Source organism: Gymnogyps californianus, chromosome 16 (assembly GCF_018139145.2).
Source record: "Gymnogyps californianus isolate 813 chromosome 16, ASM1813914v2, whole genome shotgun sequence".
Lineage (NCBI taxonomy): Eukaryota > Metazoa > Chordata > Aves > Accipitriformes > Cathartidae > Gymnogyps > Gymnogyps californianus.
The window spans coordinates 1734416-1755269 of NC_059486.1; the positions used below are offsets into that span (position 1 = coordinate 1734416).

General features: G+C 54.2%; 1 protein-coding gene across 3 annotated transcripts; it reads left to right on the top strand.

Moving 5' to 3' along the window:
• Positions 1–37: 37 nt before the first annotated feature.
• ZMAT5 (zinc finger matrin-type 5) lies at positions 38–17741 on the top strand. Of its 3 annotated transcripts, none has more exons than XM_050906549.1 (6): positions 38–57; positions 4645–4880; positions 6650–6712; positions 6942–7022; positions 13684–13795; positions 17498–17741. In XM_050906549.1, exons 2-6 carry the CDS (start codon positions 4754–4756, stop codon positions 17625–17627), a joined length of 513 nt encoding a protein of 170 aa, XP_050762506.1. In that variant the 5' UTR covers positions 38–57; positions 4645–4753; the 3' UTR covers positions 17628–17741. The 3 variants fall into 3 exon arrangements, with proteins under 3 accessions (XP_050762506.1, XP_050762505.1, XP_050762507.1); XM_050906548.1 differs by lacking the exon at positions 38–57 and adding an exon at positions 2696–2829 and having other exon boundaries at positions 4648–4880; XM_050906550.1 differs by lacking the exon at positions 38–57 and adding an exon at positions 2696–2829 and having other exon boundaries at positions 4723–4880.
• The last annotated feature ends 3113 nt before the right edge of the window (positions 17742–20854 follow it).

Consider the following 20854-nt stretch of genomic DNA (forward strand, 5'->3'; position numbering starts at 1 on the left):
ATGTAGGCGCCGGTCCCGGTAGGCGCCGCGCGGCCTAGGCCCGAGGCCTGGCGGGAGGTGAGTATCGCCGGGCCGGGGCCGGTTTGAGGGCTTTGCTCGGCTCTGTGGGTTGAAGCACCGTCCCCTCCTGCCACCCCTTCCCTTCAGCAGCTTCCGCTGGGCAACCCGAGTCTTTATTTTCTGCTTTTTTTGAGGTGAAATCAGCCCGGTTAGCGCGGGCCGGGGGGCTGAAGTCCTCATGCCCGCTGCGGCAAAATAAGGGGTGTTGGGTGAGCCCCCCCCGGCTGCCAGGTGGGTCCAACGCCGGCTGTGGAGCCGCGGGGGCAGCTGCGGGTGGGGGGCCTTGCGAGACACCCCTTGCCAGGGGTGACCTGCGAGGGGTGAAACGGAGAAGAAGGAGGGTTTTGCGTTAACGTCCTCTTCTGCTCACCCCCTCGGGGAGAGCTGGGGGGGTGGTTCGGGGTTTTGTGGTTGTTTGGGCCAGCTGCGGAGGGCAGTGGGCGTCATCAGCGTAGTCCGAGCGGGAGATGGATGCTGTGGCTCCTAAAAGCCGGAGGACGCTCAGACGGCCGCTCCGGTGGCTTCGGGAAGAGCGTGACATGGCCCCATGTGGCATAACTGAAATGGAAACGTTCCCATTCCTGCTTGCCACCTTGTCCTCGTGTTTATCTTTCTGTTTAACCTCATCGAGGGCAGAGGGGGCCCAGGATGGCTCCTGCACTGATGGGAAAGAGAGGTAAATTTGGGTTTCGAAGGCGAGGACAGACAAGGGGGGTGGGGGAATCTTAAAACTGAAGTTGTCCCTCGGCAGGATTCTTGTTAAACGAGCATCTACATTAAATTTCAGAACAGATCCTCAAGTGACACTTGCTGTGTCGTTTCATTTGTCTCGGCCGCTCAGGAAGAGTGCATAGACTGGCTGCGTAGTCATTTCTCTTAATTTATGTTTGGTTCTCTGCGTGCAGCTACTGTGGAGATCCATGGGATTTCTGGGGTAGGGCAAAGCCTCTGCTTGTGCTGGAAGCCCGTACAGAGGCTGGAAAGTGCCTGATATATTCCCATGCCCTCTGTATAGTGTTATCCCTTAGGCCGGCCCTTTGAAAAGCTCAATTATTATTTTTCAAAGTTAACTGCTAGGGATTGTCTTGTAAGACAAATCCCCCCAGATAGCCTATAAACTGCTGCCACCAGGACGGGTTTTTGTAACGGTCAGGTCAGTGTTAATCCCGAATCGAGCTCTGGATTTACGCCAGGCGTAATGGAAATCAGAATCTGTCCCTCTGTCATTGTGAAGGCGCTGGCAGACTCTGCCGGCGTTTTGCGTGTTCCCGTAGAGATATGAGCACATTTAAATTGGCAGCTGAGTATCATAAGCTTGACACTTGGATTTAATTAACTTCACATCTGTCTGGATAGCCAAAGTGGCTGAAATGGCCCCAAGCCTGGGCTGTGAGAAAGCAGGAAATTGAGGTCAAGGCCCAACAGCAATTCTCAGGGTTCGGCGTGGAGAAAAGCAGTTACACCCAGACGAAAACAAGTCTGCCGTATGCCCGTTTCTGGGTCACCTTCTTCCCTCTGTCCACATCTCGGGGAAATCAGTGAGAGAACCTCCGGAGAGTCCTAAATAAAATCTGCAGCTAGTAGAGCGCGATGTGGAGTGTTTTGGCAGCAATTTGAGAAGGGAAAATGTAGGATGGTGCACGTGAGATCTTGCCTGGAGTTTTACCAAGCACCTCAGCTAGATGAGTGCAACACCTGCTAGGTGTCTTAGAACATGCTATTTCTTATAAAACGTTGCTCCAGTGTAAGCCTCCAAGAGGCTTACAGCGGAGGATCTTTTTGTTAATACTTTTAAGCGTCGAGATACAAGACAAAGCCCTGATTTTTTTTGTATTTGGATTTATGCAGAAAGACTTTTAAGCTGGTACAAAGCCTGCCTGAAATCGTTTATGGCTGCCTGTGGGTCCAGGGGTCTGTTCGCCTGAATTCCGTTGCAAATTAGGGTCTAGAAATGTTAAGAGGAAATGGCCAAGCTGAAGCAGTTCTTTATAAAGCAGCTACATTTACTTTATTTCATAATGACTAAGATGGATTTAATTAGAAAACATCTCTGTTTTCAAGTGAATAATGCTCTTTGTTTACTGTTTGAGCCATTTGGGAAAATGGAAATAGGTTAGCCAGTGTTGCTCAGAAGCAGCTTTTATTCCTACGTACTAGTTCAGCGCAAAGCACTGTGGATTGCTGATACTGCAGAGAGTTGTCGGAATCCAGCCAAGATAATCCATGCAATTGAATTCTTAAAAAGATGGAAATAAGTCTTCAGTGTAATCTTTGGAGGGGGCGATTTCTGGGAGAATCTGATGCTCCTCTAATTGCTTTTTTTTATTCCATTCATCCCCTGCAATGGGAATTGCTAGGAGGATTTGGGAGCTGGCACCTCTGGGGTGTGGGATCTGGCTGCCTGAAATCTGGAGGAGCTTTCTGCCCTCGTTGTTGGGGAAGGAGGAGGGGGAATGAGCTTCTGCAATTATTGCTGTCGGGGTGATGAAAGGAAAAGTTTGAAATACGATTTCAAAGGCTGGCTGCTGCTGGGCTTCTGCAGGCAGAATTCCCATTGAGATCTGTGGAAACTTGTGGGGGACCGCTGCAGAATCTCATTTGTTTTCCCCGTTCACAGCAGCCGCTTCTGCAGAGATGGAGTGCAGGAGCCAGCAGCTGAAGCAGGAAGCTTTTATGTTACCAGAAACTTTGGGAGACTAAGCTGCGGAAGAGGGATTTTTCAGTACTTAAAAGCCACAGCAGAGCCTGCCAGTCGGCCAGACGCTGAGGGTAAGAGCGTTCCCTCTGGATTCCAGCAGCCCCACCACAGTGCAGCAAAGCTGGCTGCCAGACTGGTTGCAAAACTCTGGGATGATCTAGTAAAGGATGGGGGAAAATTATGGCTTAATGTTCATTAAGCAGCACTTGGTTTTGGTTTCTTGGGCTGGAGTAGGACAATTTCAGACCTCAAGCCCTACAGAGCTGAGTTACACCTTCCAAGGAGGAGCTAGGTCTGATTGTGTTTGTAGGTGAAGCAGTTTGCAGTCGTATCAGGGAGAGATGGCTGGCTGATCAGCACCACCTCCCAACAAGGTATTTCACCTGGAGAACAAGGAAAGGACCTTAAAACAAAGAGATTTCGGGTTCAGTTGGAGTCTCTGAACATTTTACCTTCAGTGTGAAGGTTTGCAAGCCGATTCAAAAAAAATCAGATCTTCCCATTGGATGCAGGTGGAGGAGACTACGTTTTAACTTGTGATGTGAGACCTGAGAGATTTCCAGGGACTTGATTTTGAAGCAGCAGTTCTCGGGAGTGGGGGAAGGAAGGGAGTTTGGCGCGGTTGCTCGTGAGATGCCAGGATGGATGGCTGGCAGGAGGGCTTGGCAGAACTGCCTTAGCTCAGCATGCTTGGCTCTGAGGGATTGCCTGTTGCTGCTGCTCTTCCCGCTGATTCTGAGGAATCGTTAGGGAGGCTGTGATTGATTCTGACCCTGTTTTATTTATAAAATCTTTATTTCTTGCGCTGGTCTCCGTGCCATTTTTTAAACGCATTTGGCTGTCAAGGTGTCAAAAACTGGAGAATTGCTTTTGGAGTTTATCTCGCAGTCCATCCATCTTTGGCATTTATCGGGTACCTTTATATCACTCGGGAGAGAACTTACAGCTCCTTCAGGGTATCTGTTGCACCTCCAGCAAGGACAGCCGATGGGGACAGGGCTGCCCTTAATCACAAACCCCATCTGCCCTCCAGGCCCAGCACAGATGAGAGCACCCAAATTCTGTCCTGTTACTTCTCGATACTCCACAGCAGTCTCCGGACTACAAATACGTGTGTGATAAGCCCCTCTCCCCTGTGGGAGGAGAAGGACCGGGCGTCTCCAGGTTGCTTTCAGTGGCCGTGGAGTTGGGGGTTCTTTCTCCTGGCTGTAAGGCTGTTATAATCTTAGTTATTGCAAGTGCTGTACTCGGTGAAGCAGACGCATCTTGCTGCCGTAGGCTGGGGAGGATGAGGAGAGCAGTCCTTGATGTACAGGAGTAAATATGTGGCTAGGTGAACTGAATGAAACGTTACATCCTTTAGCGTTTGTAATGCAGCTTCCCATTTGCAGTACGGGGGAGATTAACTTTTTTTTTCGCCTTTGAGGAGTTGCTGAGTTTCTTCCTTACCTTGTAGAGATGGACACGGGGGAATTTCCTTCCTCTTGCATGGCAGCTTGTGGAGGTTGTCTGTGGTCCGACGTTTAAGTCCTGGGGCCCCAGGTGGAGGCTGTGGCATGGACCTCTAGCTCCTCCTGTTTGCAGACTGGGTGGTTTCTGCTGCACCTTCCCTGGTGCAGGTGGTGACTGGGAGCCGTTGGCTCTCTGGGGTCTCTGCTTTGTCTGGTCTGAACTCCAGCACACTCAGGGAAGGAGAATTCTCTCAGCAGAGATGTTGTTGCTTTGGGTAAGGGAGGTAGGAAATGCAGATCCGAGCCTGTTCTCCCATGTAGATGCAGCAGATGCTGCCTTACCAGTCTCTGATGGACAAGAATACATACTATTGGGTCTCACCTCTTTCTCTTGTCTGCCAACCCTAAATGATTTGAGTTTTTCTCCTTTGGAAGCAGGCGCTGTAAATCTTGGATCCTCCGTCCCCAGGGCAGGCGTAGCTGGGCGCTGAGGATCTGTCTGGTGGTTCCCAGGACGCGCTGATGCAGCTCTGCCAGAAGACAGATGGGGAAAAGATACTTTTGTGACTACTGTGACAGGTCTTTTCAGGACAACCTTCACAACAGGAAGAAACACCTCAATGGAGTGCAGCATCTCAGGGCTAAGAGAGTCTGGTACGACTTATTCCGAGGTGGGTACGACCAACTGTCTGCCACTCCCTTTCTGGGACTGGGGAGGTGATGGATGAGGTCAGGGGGAATAGATAAAATAAATCAGCGCTGATGATTTGTATTCAGATTGTCTGTGCCAGTGAATTGCAGACTTGATACTGTTGCTGTCAAGCGGTCTCGGAGGCAAAACCCTCGTGTGTCTGGATGTGGGAAGGGGAAACTGTAGACTTCAGCTAGGACTTGAAATGAGGTGGAAGAGATAGGGAGGTTGTTTCTGCGGACCGGAGTTGCAGGTAAAGCTCTCTTGGCATCATGAGCAAATCTGAGACAGGAGACCTGAGAGAACAAAGTGAGTTACAGTTTCTGAAGGTGAGTTAGGTGCCTCCTGCAAACCAGAGTTGATCTCTGACGTGTGAGGAGCAAGGAATATGGGTGTGTATGTGGAGAAAGCGGCTGGAAGGCAGGCTGTACGCACGTGTTGTGTGAACGGGTGGGAAGCTGGCAGCAGTTCTCTGCACCGGGTGGAGATGTCGGTTCTGAGGGTGGCCGTGCGAGAGGCTGAGGATGCGACCGCTTGACTGGAGATCCCAGAAGGGTGAAAGGGCTGGGGAAGCAGCTCAGAGCACTGGTTTGCTCAAACCTGTCTTAGCCAAGGGGACGAGCAGAGGAGGAGGGCTAGGTGCATTGAGGTTTTGGCGGAGGAGGAACTGGAATTCTGGGGCTGGAGGCTGTGTCAGGACATGCTAGAGGAAAGCCTTGTGTCCTCTGCCTGTTTAACAGGACTCTTCTCACCCAGCTCAGCGCTCTGACCCGGCTCGCCATGCGGTTACATGTGTCTTAGTGCCAGCCTGAGGAATATAGCAGGAATGTGTGTCCAGGGTCTGAGAGAGCGAGCAGGACTGTGTATTTTGGCAGTAGCAAAGACTTAGTTTGGGTTAAACTGATTGTGAAACCATTGCCTGTATGTTCCTCTGCTTCCTTCTGGTTCCTCAGGATCAGGAGTTGCAGGCTGTGTTTGTGTCCTCACTAGCTAGGTGAGGAATATGCTGCGGAGCTCTGGGTGGCTCTGCTGTCTGCTTAACCGTACGTGGAAGTTGGAAAGGTTCTCTGTCATGGCCAAGTGTGGAGGACCAACAGCCCCAGTCCAGCGCAGTTGTAGCTGGGTCAGGGATGGTGAGGCAGATTACCTGGTACTTGTCTTCTCACCAGGCTGCAACCCTTAATTTTCCTCTGATTGATAAAATTCCTCATCCCGTCCCTGATTAGGGGGTTCGTCTCCTCTTGCCTCCAGACTCTGTGGCCTGGCATCAGCCAGTGCAAGTTCTTCTACAATCTATGGGAGCTGCTGTATCTTTGGGGCTCATTTTCCCCAGGATGTCTCCGGGAGGTGAAGGACCATTTCAGTGGTGTCCACTGGAGACTCGGCACGGGGTTCTGTGAGACCTCGCAGAGAGCTTTTCTGAGAGCTCTGTGAGTCTGCCTGGTCTTTCTCTGCTGCCTAGAAGTGCTGCAGAGCCCTTGCTTTTCTGGCATGCTTCTTTTCCCCTACTGGCATGGGGAGAAAGCATGAAGCAGAAAGCAAAGAAGGTGATATTTGCAAGCCAGTGAAAAGCTGAAGCCAGGGGTGCAAATAGGGACTGTTAACTGTCAATTTAAGTCTGTGGCTTAAGTTCCTGGTTGTCATGTAAAATGGCTTCCCACTCGGCAACTGACCTATTTGGGACCACGATACGATGGGGTATTGCTGTGCAAGAGATCTTTACCCTGCTTTGTCCTTTGTCTCCCCTAGATGCTGCCGCTATCCTGCAAGAGGAGCAAACCAAGAAACCGTGTCGGAAGTTTCTGCAAACAGGTGAGTTCTTCTGAGGTAGAACTAACTGCCTGAGCTCCAGCAGCTCCTTCGTGAGCCAGCCCAAGGCTGTTCTGGAGAGCCCTGGTATGTGTGTTTGTCTTGGAGGGAGTGAAGGGCTTGGGCCTGTGTGTCCAGCGTGCAGGTGTAATGGATCTTGGGTTTGCATGCACACTTACAAGGGGGACCTTGTGTGTGCGGCTCACATGGAGCTCCGTGGCTTTTGTTCCAGGACAGTGTGATTTTGGGTCCAACTGCAGATTTTCCCACATGACAGAGCAGGACCTGGAGAAGCTGAGTGCTCAGGTTCAAGGTGAGTCCTCGAACAAGAAAATGTCCAGGGATCTCTGAGGAGGGGGAGTTGCTGCAGGGAGCGTGGGCTACAAAGGGGCGCGTGAGGGGTTGTGCAGCGGAAGCCTGCGGTCCCGTGCTGCCTGTACGCAGGAGCCGAGCGTGGATCCCTCCCGCATGCCTCTCAGTGCTGTGTGAGCCTGTAGCCTGGCTGTAAGTGCTGCAGTTTTTCATATGCTTTCTGCTCTTGATCTGCTGGCACAGACACAAACCTAGAGTTGAGCAATGCTGTTACTACTTAGCAGCAAGCATCTGAAGCAGAGAGTGGGCTTTCTGAGCCCTCGGGGTTTTGTTCAGTCAGGGAATAAAAACTGTCAGCAGCAGAGGGCACTGGTACATCGCTTCCCCTTAAATTTATGGATTTGATTTCCCCCCACCTCTCTACTATTACCAGGGAGCTGCTGCTTCCACTCTTGGGAAGAGCTAGCCTGCTGTCAGTTGAGTTGTCCTGAGGCGAGGACATGGGGTCTTGGATCCAAAAATGGCCTCTGCTCACGTGGCTTCAGGTGGAAGTGAAGTTTGGGCAGAGGATGAATGGCAGCTGCTCCCCTGCTGTGAGTCTCCAGAGCGCTTTTGAACTTTTTCATTCTGGGAGTACCACCTCCTTACCCTAAAAGGGGTGGCAGCTCTGTTTTCTCAATAGGATTCATTACTTTGGTGGTTAGAGAAAATGTGAGGTGTTGGTGAGAACTTATGGAATGGTTGAGGTCTCCACTGGAGATTGTCTAGTCCCAACCCTACTTTGCTCAAAGCAGGGTAAACTAGAGCAGGCTGCTCAGGACCACGTCCAGTTGTGTTCTGAATATCTCCAAGGCTGGAAACTCTACAGCCTCTGTGGGCAACCTGTTCCAGTGTTTAACCACGTTTGCAATAAAAATGTGTTGGGTTTTTTTTTTTATATTTAAATGGAAATTCCTGTGTTTTGGTTGTGCCCATTGTCTCTTGCCTTTGCTAGACTCCCTCCAGTATGTCCCTGTCTCTGTGGTACTGGGGAGCCCAGCGCTGGACACAGCACCCAGACATGGCCTCACCAGTGCGGAGCAGAGAGGAAGGATCACTTCCTTGACCTGCTGGCATTGCTCTTCCTAATGCAGCCCAACTTCTGAGCAGATCTTGTGCCCACGCTGCTAGCTGAAGCCAACTGTTGTTTTGCCAATAGTCTGGCAAAAACAGGCTTAAGTGTTGAAAGTGTAGGTGTGTATGTGCATGCATACATATGAGATTTGGGGCGTGCGTGGGGTAGAGAGTCTCTCCTGGCCTTCCAAGGGACCAGATTTGGGGAGGCAGGGCTCTGGTGACCCTGGGGGAGCCGGAGGAAGGCCGGCATTACAGAGCTATTCCAGTCCTCGCCGTTGCTGAGTCAGTCTGCGAGTCCCTGAGGCAACTCTGTGAATCAATCGCTGAACAACGCTGGCAGTCAATAAAACCCATCTTGTCGGGCTGCGCAGGAGACGGAACGCTCCAGCCAGCCCTTCTCGGAGCGGCACTGCCGGGCTGGCAGTCACGCTCCTCTTCCCCGCTGCTAACCCAGAACCTCTCCCCGACCCTTCTCTGCTGCGGGGTTTAAGTGCTGGGCTCCCGAGAGGTGGCATAGGATGTCAGCCTATTTGCAGGAACCTGTAGCGTTTCCAGTCATTGAAGGCTGTTTATTGCAGGGGAGGTGAAAGCTCTTTGGAGCAGAGCGGAGCTGCAGGGGAAGGCTGGCAAGCTCCTCTGCGCTTGGGCAGGTTTCTTTGCCAATTACACTTGTTATTGAATATTGACTTCTGTCAAATGGGTCAGGTGTAAGTGGAGAATTGGCTAGTGAGAGAGCTGATTCCTGGGAGATTACTTGGAAACCTTGCATTTGTATTACCAAGTCAAACATCTAATTAAACAATTAGACTTCAAGGAGCGATGGCCAGGGGACGGCAGGGTGCCTCGTCCTTGGCTGTGCTGCTCTAACACAAATGCCTGGTTGTAGAGTTAAATCCGGCTCACCTCTCTCGTGGTGTTGCTTCATGGAAATCCCGTGTGAGCCGAGCAAGCAGGCTGAGCATGACACAGACCTCTAAATCTGATCAGTTGAGCCCACAGAGAGCTTGGAGGGATTTGATGGAGGGAAGAGCTCAGCAGGACTTGGTGGAGAAGAGGTGCAGCCCGTAACACTGTAGACTGGATGGAAGGAACAGCTGCAAAATCCATGCCGCCGTTTGGTGTGTCATGGGGACGTTTCACCACTCCTTAGGCTACTGAAGCATCAGCGTCTCAGATGGTGAGGCTTAGGGCAGAGTTTAAGGCAAGCTTGTGTGATGGGAGGTTGGACTGCAGGTTGCAATAGTCAGGCAGGAGACCTGATCCTCGTGCGTGTCCATCAGGCGCCTCCATCAGCGATGTCTCTGTGTGCATTAGCACCTAGTCCTGCTGTTTCTGTGCTGTCAGGCATCGCAGGCCACAGCCAGTGAGGTGACACAGTACAGGTTAGAGCAGTGGTCTGGATCAGGCTGCCTCTTCCTGAATTGTCAGTGTCCTCAGAGATTTCCCGTCTGAACCCGCAGCGTCTGGGAGATTTTGACAGGCTTGCAGCCTGGGGTGGTCGGGGATTTGAGATGAGCTGAGAGGCCGAAAGCTCCAGAGCCCTCTCGCCATTTTGTACAGAGTCTTGTGTGACCGTGCTGGAGGTGACCACGCTCTGCCTCTGGTGGGGTAAAAGTGGATGGTCTCTTGGTGCGTCCACAGTGCTGCTTAACTCCGCTTTCCTCAGCTCTGGTGCATGGGCGTAGAAGCAGAGGAGCTGTCAGACTGCGTTCAACGCATGTCTCCCCTTGTCCAGGGCCAGATGCTTCAGAAAAAGGTGCAAAGAAATCCTGTAGTGAAGTGGTGTAGTCCACTGACCCGTGTTCAGGGGTGGGCTTGCATCCTAAACCACAGTAAAGCCTTTTCTGACTTCTTTTAACACTGCTAAACTGTGATGGCACTTTCTTTGTCATGTAAATATTGAACCTGTCCCTGAATCCCTGTTAAATGTTTGGTGTTGGTAGTTCTGTGTCAGTGAGCTCCCCTTGCTCATGATGCATTTTTATTACAGCCGAAGGAAACATTACGTTATTCTTAACATTTGGCCTTTTTAATGCAGGGAATTCCCCCTGTTGTTTGTGTTAATCTTGCGGGTTAAGTAGGAAAATTTCTGGACAATTCGCTGTTCTATAACAGCTTAGAGTGTGTCCTAGTTTGGCTTTAGCATTTCTGCACCCTGTAGAATATACTCATCAAGGAGCAACAGTTTCCACCTTCAGCAGGGAGGGAGGCATATTCCCAGCTGTTACCGCATCAAAGCATTAGCCTTCTGCATCTGCTGCATCATTCATCAGCGAGACGCTTCCAGGCTGTCATTTTAAGTACAGTCATGTCAGGAAAAGTCACTGTCAAATTGCCATCTTCTTGCTTAAAGTTATTAGCTCCCCGCTAATCTGCATCAATTCTGCTGGTAGTATTGACACAACCCAGCCTCTTTGGTGAGCTCCAGCTAGCCGGAGCTGTGAGGGGAGAGTAAGGGCACAGTTGGGTGAGTGTTTGTAATATATCCATGTGATTGAAAGAATATGAGTGACCCTGCTGGGGGTGGCTGTAGTCAACCAGTTTAACTTAGCGATGAGCAGGAGAAGGAGCGCTCTCACAGGCGGCTGCCGCTTCTTGGCTGCGGGGCGGTAACTTCTTAAGCTGCTCATATTGCAGGGCCTCATCAAGCTCATCTCTCAGCCGCAGTCTGCCACTGTTCATGTGCTCTGGAGGAGTTTGGGCTGCCACATCTTCCGGCCCAGGGAGGGAGCTGAAGGATTACATGTAAACCTCTTTGCTGGGTGACCTGCTCGGTACTGGTGGTTGCATCTTGCATACAGTGGTGCCTCGTTCAGGAAGAAAACTCATGCTAGAAGTTGCATGGGGAGAGAAGATAAATCTGGACTCCAACTCTGGCATCATTAGAGAGGGACTTCATGACTACAGATGCTCTTTTAATTGGCTGTAATTAGACTTTGAAGCAAATACCCCGGTGAGAAGGAGGGGGGGAAGCACCTTCACACCTGTCTTGCTACTGCAGTCTGGCTGGCTGCACGACCATGTATGAGGAGTAAGGGCTGGTAATTGTGTTTCAGAGCTACATCTTGGAATACCTGTTGACATTCAGGGCGTATTTCCAATCTCATGGTGGTTTCGGTGGTCCCTGGGTGGGATGTGTGCGCTTCAGAGGAAGATGAGATGAAAGATTTGCCTTTTTGATGGGCATGTATCAAGGTGGACAGAGCCAGACAGTTGCCCGTACCTGCTGCCTTATTTCTCAGCCTGAAGGTTGGAGTGCTTTGGAGCAGTAACTCATGGAGCTGCGTGAATAGGGAGCCAGCTGGATGCCTTTCTAATCTGGACACCTGGGGCCTCATTTAGGCCAGCGTGAGTCTGGAGCCATTCCACAGCAGCCAGTGAGCTTTTCTGGACAAGACAGTGAGTTGTGGCTGCTTGAGTCCCTGGGCTCCCACCAGTTCCTGATGTGGCACTTTGGGGCAGTCGCCTCGGAGCTCCCTGCTCTGAACAGAGAGGCTTTGGCAGTTTTTGGTCTGTTCTGTGTTGGGGCTTGGAGTGGGATGAAAAGGAAATCTTGGTGGTAGATAGAGGTGGGAGAGGTTTCTCTCTGTGATTTTCTTCCCTGCCTCATCAAAGCCTCTCACCATCACTGCTTGTCCCTTGCTGAGGTGGGATGTGCCCAGGCACTCAAAGATGGAGAAACCTGGAACAAAGGGAAATAAGGTGGCTGTGGTCAGGGTTGCCAGGGAAGTCTAACCTGGGAGCTGAATTCAGATATCCTGAGTCTGAGCAGTGCCCAGCTCACCAGACTGAGCTTCTTGCCTCCGCAGTGCCCGCAGCTGGCCAGGCTGTTGGATTGACCCCAGATAGCTCTGCTGGGGCTTTGCTCCTTGGGAACAACTGTAGGAGACTTGAACAGTCCTGTCTCCAACTGTATCCTTATCGCCGGGTTGCAGAGCAGCACCTCGACATCAGGACCACAGCAGGCTGTCTTTGTGGTGGCAGTGAGTACATCGTCACCCCTCCCAGCAGCAGCAGATGAAAAGGCTGGATGACAAATTATCCATCTCCGGCTGCTCATTGTGTAGCACATTTCTGCCATCCTTATTAATATTCAACAGGCAGATGAATAATTGGTTGCCACCACTAGGATGAAGTGATCCTTCACTCTGCCCAAGCAATATTAATTTCACACCCTGTCTGGAAACGTATAATATTTTCCTTGAACGTGTGACATATGGCGGGTGGGTGTGGAGCGGGCTCCTGGTGGGCACGGCTGCAGGTGGCTGCTGCTGGGGTGGGACCGCTGGCGGGTTGATCTCGAAATAGGATCAGGGTTCCCCCAGAGCGCTTGTCCCCAGAGGGTTTGATGAGCGGGGCGAAGGGGAATGACACCCGGCTGCCTCGGTTTCCTTTTTATTAATATCAGTGTTTATTTTGCAAAGTATCACATTCCCTTTTCTGCTAGGTGGGAACTTTCCACTAGGCTGGAGATCTAATAGCTCTGGGCGTCTCCTCAGCCCGCTCTGCCTGACGTGCTGTCAGGAGTACGACTGCGTCGTTTGTGTCAAGGACTCGTGCTAGACCCTGTTCTCTGCTAGCATCCCTTCCCGCTTTGTCACTGGTGCTGGGGGTGACCCCGGAGCTTTGCTAACTGGGCAGCTGCAGATTTCCGCCCAGTGGGAGGGACTGGTGAGTGCTGGGCTGCCCCGCTGGCTCTGTGCCCTTCTGCCCGGAGAGGACAGTGCTGCAGGACAGGGTGCCTGCAGGCATCTGCCCCACGCAACGCCCTCGGGGTGACGGCAGGCTTGAAAGCTTGAAAGGACCTCAGGCTGCCCTGTCTCTTGGTAGACAGCAGAGGTTTCGTACTGGCACTGCGTTGCTCGTTTCTAACTTGCATGAGAAAACGCAGGAACTTGTTCCCCTCCTCCCTCCCTCCCTCCGCCGTGGTCTGCTCTGATTTTGCACCTAGGCTGAGCAGGGCTGGGCGACAGCCTCTCACCCTGTCTCTGCAGGGGCTGGGGATGCGTCACCAGCGTGTGCCTTGAACAGACCTGACAGCGTCTCTGAAATCCCGTCTCCTGGCTGTACGCGCACTCTGAACCTTTCAGACTCTCGCGGCCTGCCAAGTCTGCATCGATCCGGACAGACGTCCCTGTCACTCCCACCTAACTGGGCAGAGGTGGCAAAGTCCCTCCTTGCCAGTTGGAGGGACACGTCTTTGGAAACGGCTAAGGGCCAGCAGAGGCTGTTTCGGGCGAGGATGAGGACGATCTACCCCGGGGGGAGATGTCCGACTCCCCTCAGTTAAGTGCCCGAACTGCCGCCGTGCTCGCTGGCTTAGTTCTTGTTCCGGGCTCTGGCTGGCTGGAGCGGTCACCAGTGAGGAGGCCAAGCATCAGATGGCAGGTGGACAGTGGAGGAGGAGGAGGAGGAGGGGCCGCCACAGGCGAATTGCAAACTCTCCACCATAAGAAACTATGCAGGGTAATGAGCAGCGGGTTTAATGGAGTGAAAGGACTGCAGCGTGAGCGGCTGATAGCCCTCTCTCTCTCTCTCTCAACCAGGGGAGCAGAGATCGAAGGAGCTGCGGCAAGAGGGAGCAGATGTCCCGCCTGGCACAATTGAGGACTGGCTGGAGAAGAGAGCAAAGAGACTGAGCGCGGCTCAGAGTAACAGGTACCGGTGGCTGGGGAGCGTCCGTGCGAGGGCTGGCTGCTGCTTCTGGCCCACACGATGCAGAGGGGGGATCCCACAAGAGGGGAGTGAGTGGGGTAGGAGAAGGCGCAGGTGATCGGAGGTCCCAACTCGATGGGACCCTCTGGGCTATCATTTAACACTCGGCCTGCCAGTGCTGTGCGCCTGCTCTTGGCACACACTACAGACACACGTATGGATCCGATCTTGCATGCCCGCATCAGAGATGTGTGCACGTGTCTCCCCATGTGCCCGGGGGACAAGCCAGGCCTTGCTGCCTGTGGCTGCTTCCCTGGGGAAGGCAAGCAGAGGGGTACTCCTGTGCTCTCTGCAGAGTGCACAGACATGCCTGGAAGGACAGTGCCACCGTGGTCCTGAGTTATTAATGCCCAGAGTTCAGTGGCAGGAGCTCGCTCTCATCTGTTGACAGCTTCTCCATCCTCTGCCTGCCCTGTCTGCACATCTCTGCCAGTCCCTGCCAGTGAGAGGGTGGAATTGGCTCCTCCTCGCAGCATTCATTCGATTCGGGCGCCTGCCGGTGCCTGCTGTTTCCTTGCTCACCTGACTGTGCCGCAGGCTTAATTGGATGACATTTGGGCAGGTGCCAAATCTCTCTTTTGTTCTTTTTCTGTTTGCTCCTGTCCTCTCTGTGTTTGATCTGGGCAGGAGCTTCCTTCTGGTGCTTGTCTGGGCTTGTTGCTTTCTGTCCACTCCACCCATCAGCTTGGCTGCCCTTAGCCTTGCAGCGGTGCTCACCGACAGCCGTAACCTTCCTACCCCCCATACACTTCACTTGCCCCATTTTGCTTGTCCTGCCCATGAATCCCTTGATCTTGGGGTAGATCATCTCTTACAGAAGATAGCCATTGCTATACCCAGAGGAATTTCCAGACCTTCATAACTCCTTGGTCCTTGCTGCCTCCAAAGATGCACAAGACCTGGGATTTCTAGGGTGGTTGCTCTCTACCCAGCCTCTCTGTCCCTGCAGGCTCAAAAACCGTCTACTACAGGAACTAAACACCAACTGTTCAAAGCTTCTCTTCCTCTGTCTAGCCTTGTTGACGCCTGTCCCTATCATTCCTCTTCTCCCCCTGTGCTCTCCAGCCCCAGCATTGCTCTTCTGAGCAACTGTGTGGTTTGCTTTGTCTCCCAGAGAAGTTGTTTTGCGTTGCCAGGGAAGAGGGCCTGTTTTAGGCAGGTCCCTGTGCTCCTGGTGCCTGGGGAGTCCGTGTTCCTCCTGAAAATGCTTTTAAGGACAAGGACCTCCCTCTCCCTCCTGCAGTCCTCGAGGTCCCTTAAATGTGGCAGAATCTCAAAGCAATCTAACGGTGCTTTGGGGAACTTGTGGTTTTGGATGATAACCTGCCCAGGGGCTGCCTTGCCTGGCTGCTAATGTCGGTAAAGACCGTTAGTCTGCACAAAGTGGTAGAGAAAGTGCTCTCGAGGACAGTCAGCTCCAAAGGAGATGCTAGAGACCCAGCTCCACCTCTCTCTTCTCTGGCAGCACTGAGTAGGAAGGATTCAAGCTGGGATGGAAGAGGTCTTGGAAGCGTGATCTCCCAGAGTGTGATGGGAAGCTGTTGCTGTGTTAAGCCTCAGCCTGTCAGCGTAGCTGAGTTTCTCTCTCTGCCTTGCCGGGGCCTTTCTAGCATGATACCTGCCACAATCACAGGTGAAGCTACCGCTTTGCACAGTCTCCAAGTACACCTCAGCGCAAAGAAAATGCTGTGCTGAACTAGAAGTGGCCAGGCACTGCCTCGCCTGAAGGGTAGCAGTAACTTGAGCACCATTTCTGACTGTCACCTAAATTAGCCCCGTGGATGGAGAGTTGCCACGCTGCCTTCCGCCCATCGTTCGTGCAGCCGCTCTCGCAGCCTGGCTGGGCTCAAGGGGACAATCTTCATTTGGAAGCCTCCACCTGACGCGTACTTTCAAAGTCACCCTGTGCCATTGCGGTCTGGAGAGCTGGGGTGGAGTTGGAGGGAGTTTGTGTCCTTCTCTTAGCAGTGGAGCTCTGCCAGGGTGTGATTGATTTTTAACCTGATTTCCAAAGGAAACGGAGCATGTCAGCACACGCGAGTGTGTGCTTCTGCCGTAACTGCCGTGGAGCCCACTTGCTGATTGCCGTCAGAAAGGGCTCTGAGGCCTCAAAGATACTGAGATCCTACAGGTTTCATGAACGTGGAAGTGGGTAGAGGAGAGGGATCCCATTAACGCCTTTGGAAAAGAAATATTCTTGACCCTCGCTGGACACCGGAGAATCCACATGGGACAGCCATTCTGAATGCTCCAGCTGTAGGTAAACCTTTGATAGCACTTGTGTCTTATGAGACCCCAGGGAATTGAGTACCCAGACAGCATCCTCCCTATTGATTAGTTCTGCTGCTCACAGAACAGCTCATTAGTTGATAGCTGTGCTGTTCCACTTTGCAGCATGCCTCGTCCTGCTCCCCACCCCACCGTACTGCTGCTGCGGGGGCTCCCCTGCCTGCAGGAGCCACGGTGCCTGGATGTAACAAAAAATATTCCTGCCCGAGAGGGGCTTGGTGTGTGTCCTCGCGGTCTTGTCTCATCCTCGGCTCTGAAGAATCCCCATCAAGCGGATAAGCATTAGACCAAATGACTTTGCTCTGTGTTAGCTGCCTAGAAAACACTGCACTCAACTTCTGTAGCTGGCTTTCGGCCACGTCGTCGGCCCTGCAGGGAGAGAAGGGTGCTGCTTCTCCGGAGCATTATGTAAAGCAGTTTGATTAGATTTCTTCTGGCATAACAATTAAAAAGATTCATCAGGATCGGAGGTAGAGGCCTGAGAAGCTGGAAGGCTGCTGTCAGGGCTTCTGCTAAAGAACAAATGAGTTTCCTGCACTCAGGAATTAATGGAAAAGGTACGTTTCCCGTGAATTTAAACCTGCCCTGGCCAAGCGCTTTCTTCAGCTGGAGACAAGGGAGCGATGCTTCTTGCTTTTGGCACTTCTTCAGTCAGGTGTGTTGTTTGCAGCAGCCTCAACTAGTAAACTTGAGGGAGAGAGATGGAGAAAAAGTGTTTCCCGGGCTGTGAGTTGGAGGAGGAAGCCTGTTCCCTCTGCTGAAGGGTGCTTCTGTGAAAACACCCCGTCGTTTTGGCAGCTTCTCCGTTTCCGAGGGGTCCTTGTCCTTTGGGAAGTGCACAGCTGGCTTGGGATTCAGGCTGCTCGGAAAGAAACATCTGCTGATTTTGTTTGTTCTTCTCAAAACTCAGCTGTGTGAAGAGTGGAGAGCAGCCGGGGGTGGGAGGGGACGGGGCCAGCCGTGCTCCCAGCACGGGGCCTCTCCTCCCGGCAGCTGTGCCCGGGGCTGGCGCTGCTGCCCCTCTCGGGGGGCTGCGCCTCCTCTCCCCCCCCAGCAGACCCCCTTACCTTAGTGCTCCCACCTTATTTCTCAGTGGCATGCGCTACGTTAGCAAGCACTAACTGCTTGAAGGGGCTTGGGGGGTGGTTACACAGCAGTGCTGCTGGTGGATTTGGGGGGCCGGGGGGAGGATGAATCTACCTGCTTGTTGATAACCAAAACCCTCCTCTGCTGGACCCCTCTCTTTTGGGGGCTAGCGGCGGGGGCACAGGGAAGCTCAGCCCCTAAGCAGGGCCTTGCTATCAAACTGAGACAGCCCCGTCTCGTCTCTGCCCTTCCATTTCCCCACCTCCGCAGTTCTCTGCCTGAGAAACCAGCGCCTTTCCAGTACCCGCCGGGCTGGCCGCCGGTGCAGGATCTGCCCCCGTCCCTGCAGGCCCCCCCACCCGGAGGGTGGCCGGTCCCCCCCAACCTGCAGTGGGGCTGAGGCATAGGGACCCCCGCAGAGGTTGCGCTGGAGATGGACTTCTTCCTTGCCTGCTCTAAGAAAGGGACAGAATTATTTATATACGCTTTTATATCAATAAAAGCCTTCCCCCTTGTTGCGGCCTGCATGTGTCGTGTTATTTCTCACCTGGCAGCCTCCCGTGGGTTGAGCCGGTCGGGCGGTTGTCTCCCTGCCCCTGAAACGGGGATCTGCACTCGGCAGAGCTCCAGCCCCGCGCTGAGGGGCTGTCTGCTGTCGTCTGGAGCGGACAGCCCTCATTTCAGCCCCCATTTCCCGGGGCAGGATCCGTCCCCTCCGACCGCTGCTGTCTGTGCTGCGCCCTGCGCTGCCCGCTCTCAGTCCCGCTCTGCGGCTGGGCTCTATGCGGCTGATCCAGGCCAGGGAAGGAAGCTGTAACCAGGCTTTTAAAATTAATGTTTAATATTTCCTCCAGTGTTTATGACTTATGTTTGCTTCTGTTAAATTCAGTGTGTAAAACTGCTTTGGTTCAGGTACTGGAGCTCCTAATGAAGAGCTTGGGGAGCTCCCGTAAGCCCTCTACTCCTGCTCCCACTATGCTGAAGGTGAGAAGCCAGGAGGGAAAAGTATCCCAAGGTTTCTCCTTCTTCAGGAAACTAAGTAAACAGTGAATGCCGGCGGGGCAAATACCTCCGTGGGTCGCTCCCTGCTATGGGAGCTGGCTAGCCAGGCGCCTGCGCTGAGGGCTTGAGCTGGGAAGGGGCAAGGAGGAACTCCACGGCCCTCCTGCTCGCTGCGGGGCTGCCCTGGGAGCCGAGGGCCGGGCACAGTGGCCGGGGAGGCCAGCCTGCCTGCCTCCAGCTTCTCCTCTTCCTCTGGAAGGACTGCCCTGGAGAAGACTAGAGGGGTGCTTTTAGGGCGCAGCTTTGGTACGGCCAAGCCCAGCCCAGCCAGAGGTAGGCTGAGCCCAGCCGCGTGGCTGCCGCAGTGAGACTTTTACAGAGTCATCTCTCCTCACCAGGAAAGGGCGGGATGAACGAGGCCCTTGGCTTGGCTTTCTCGGGAAGGCTGGTGGGTGCACGGCTTCACCGCAGAGCTGCCGGGCGTGCGGGGGATCCCGGCCAGCAACGTCATGGGCGAGCAGCTCTCCGGCAGCAGGTCTGTCCAGGACGGCTGCACCGGCTGCCAGTGCATTTCAGGTTTGGCCGCGCGTGGGAGGCAGCAGGTCCAGATTCGTGAAGAGCGCAGGCAGGAGCCAGCTGCCTTTGGCCAAATCTCGCCTGGATCGCGCCGGCACTCGGCTGCCGGGGACAGGCAGAGCTCCCGCCTCGGGACGTGCGGGCAGAGCCGTCAGCCTGAGCACGCCCCGTCCTGGGACGCAGCTCTGACACGAGCAGGGGCTGGATGTGACCGCAGCGTGGCCGAGTGCGGAGCTGCGTGAGCCCTGCTGCGGCGGTGAAACCAGCCTTGGCCGGAGGCTGGCTGAGCTTTAAGCCAAATTAAAGGGTGTTTTTATCCTTCCCGGTGTGACTGCGGTTGCTCTGCTGAGCCCTGTGCTTGCTGGTCTTTGGAGAGCGGGAGCCCAGGGCTTGGGCTCAGAGGATGCGGCATCAGCCCCGCATCCTATCCTCGCTTCCCCGTGCAGGAGCCGGGAGGTAAAGAAGGTAAAGAAGAGCACCCGTGTGGCACCTATCGGGGGGTAAATCAGCGTTCCCTGGAGGAAGGGGACCCCTGCCCTGAATGCAGAGGTTGCACCGCTGCAGGAGGCCAAATGGGGGAAAAAACAAACCCCAAAGGGGCTGCGGGGTGCTCAGGAGCGGGGGTGCGGGGTGCCGGGCTCTGCTCTCGGCCGTCGCGGGAGCAGCTTTGGCTGCTCTCTCCAACCTGCTTTGATGTGCATCCCCGCGCCCCCAGTGCGGTGCGGGGGGGAGAGCCCCGGGGAGCTGCTGGGGGGGGGGGGGGGGCTCAGCCCGTCACCCCCACCGCTCCACTGACTTCAAAGGGTGACAAATGGCTTTGCTTCAAGTCTGAGTCACGGCGGCGGCAGCCAGGCCACGCGCGCGGGCACCTTCCTAACGAGGCCACGGCTGCCGCCGCCGCTGCCGGCAGAGGCAAATCAAAGAACAACCGCTCATGTCTCTCCCGCGGACGTTTTGAGGACGGCGGCGAAGCGATGTGCCGGCTGTTTCGCAATCAGCCGTCAAAATACTTCGCAGTTCCTCGCCTGTGTTTGGAGACCCGCTTTCATCAGCCCCCGCGTCCCGTCCCTGCTCCGGTGTGCTCCGCTCCCGGTGTGGTTTGGAGCATCCCTGGGAGGGCGGCTGGTGCAGGAGGTGTTGCTTTACCCAACGCTCACGAGCTTTGCTGCTCCGAAACCGCTCCCCAGATCCAGCTTAAATTTGGTGGAGAAACATGTCTCCGGCCGAGCGGGCTGGAGCACCAGGCAGCTCCCAGGGCGAGCTGCAAAACCGAACTGTAAATGAAAATTACAGTGTAAAACACAAACACAGCCGCGGCCGCTCCGCGCTCTTCCTCGCTCCTGAAGGGACGAGCTGCTCGTGACACAGAAACTCCCAATAAAGCCTGAAAGCCGAGAGCGGGAGCGTTCCCTGCCAAGCACCAGCCTGTCCGGGGGAGGCTGGTGAGGGGGTTTAATTAAAACGGGGTTTTCCTGCAAAACCTTGTGTGATCTCCGGCCGTCGGGGCCAAGCCGAGCGTTGCTTGGAGGGTGTCGTGTATTCACGGAGCCGTGTAACTCCCAGGTACTTGTAGGAGCCTGTAAATTACAGGCTTTTATGGGGGTGTATTTTACAGCATGGTGTCAGGAGATGTAATGATGGCATGTATCACTGCCGGGGACGGGACGCAGCCGGTGTGGGCTAACCCGGGGAAAAAGGCTGTTGGCAGAGAGCTGCACGGCGGGGGGAAAACGCCGAAGCAAGACCAGGGCGCTCGGCTCCTTCCCTTGCTCCCGCGCACCCCCGGGGGACGGCTGGTACCCGGCTCCCAAAGGATGCTGCAGGGACGTGCACGACCCCGTGGGGCTCGGTGGTCCCGGCGGGTCCTGGGTGCCCCCGGGGTGGGGGGTGAGGAGCTGCGGCCCGTTAGTGACGGCACGAGCCAAAGTGCCTTTTATAGAGCAAGAGCCGGAGTAATTTATCGGGAAGCTTTTAGGGAAATGAGCAGCTCCTGGGCCCCTGCCAAGGCGCAGCCCACTGGGCTCTGCCCGGTGTCCTCTGGCAGCTCTT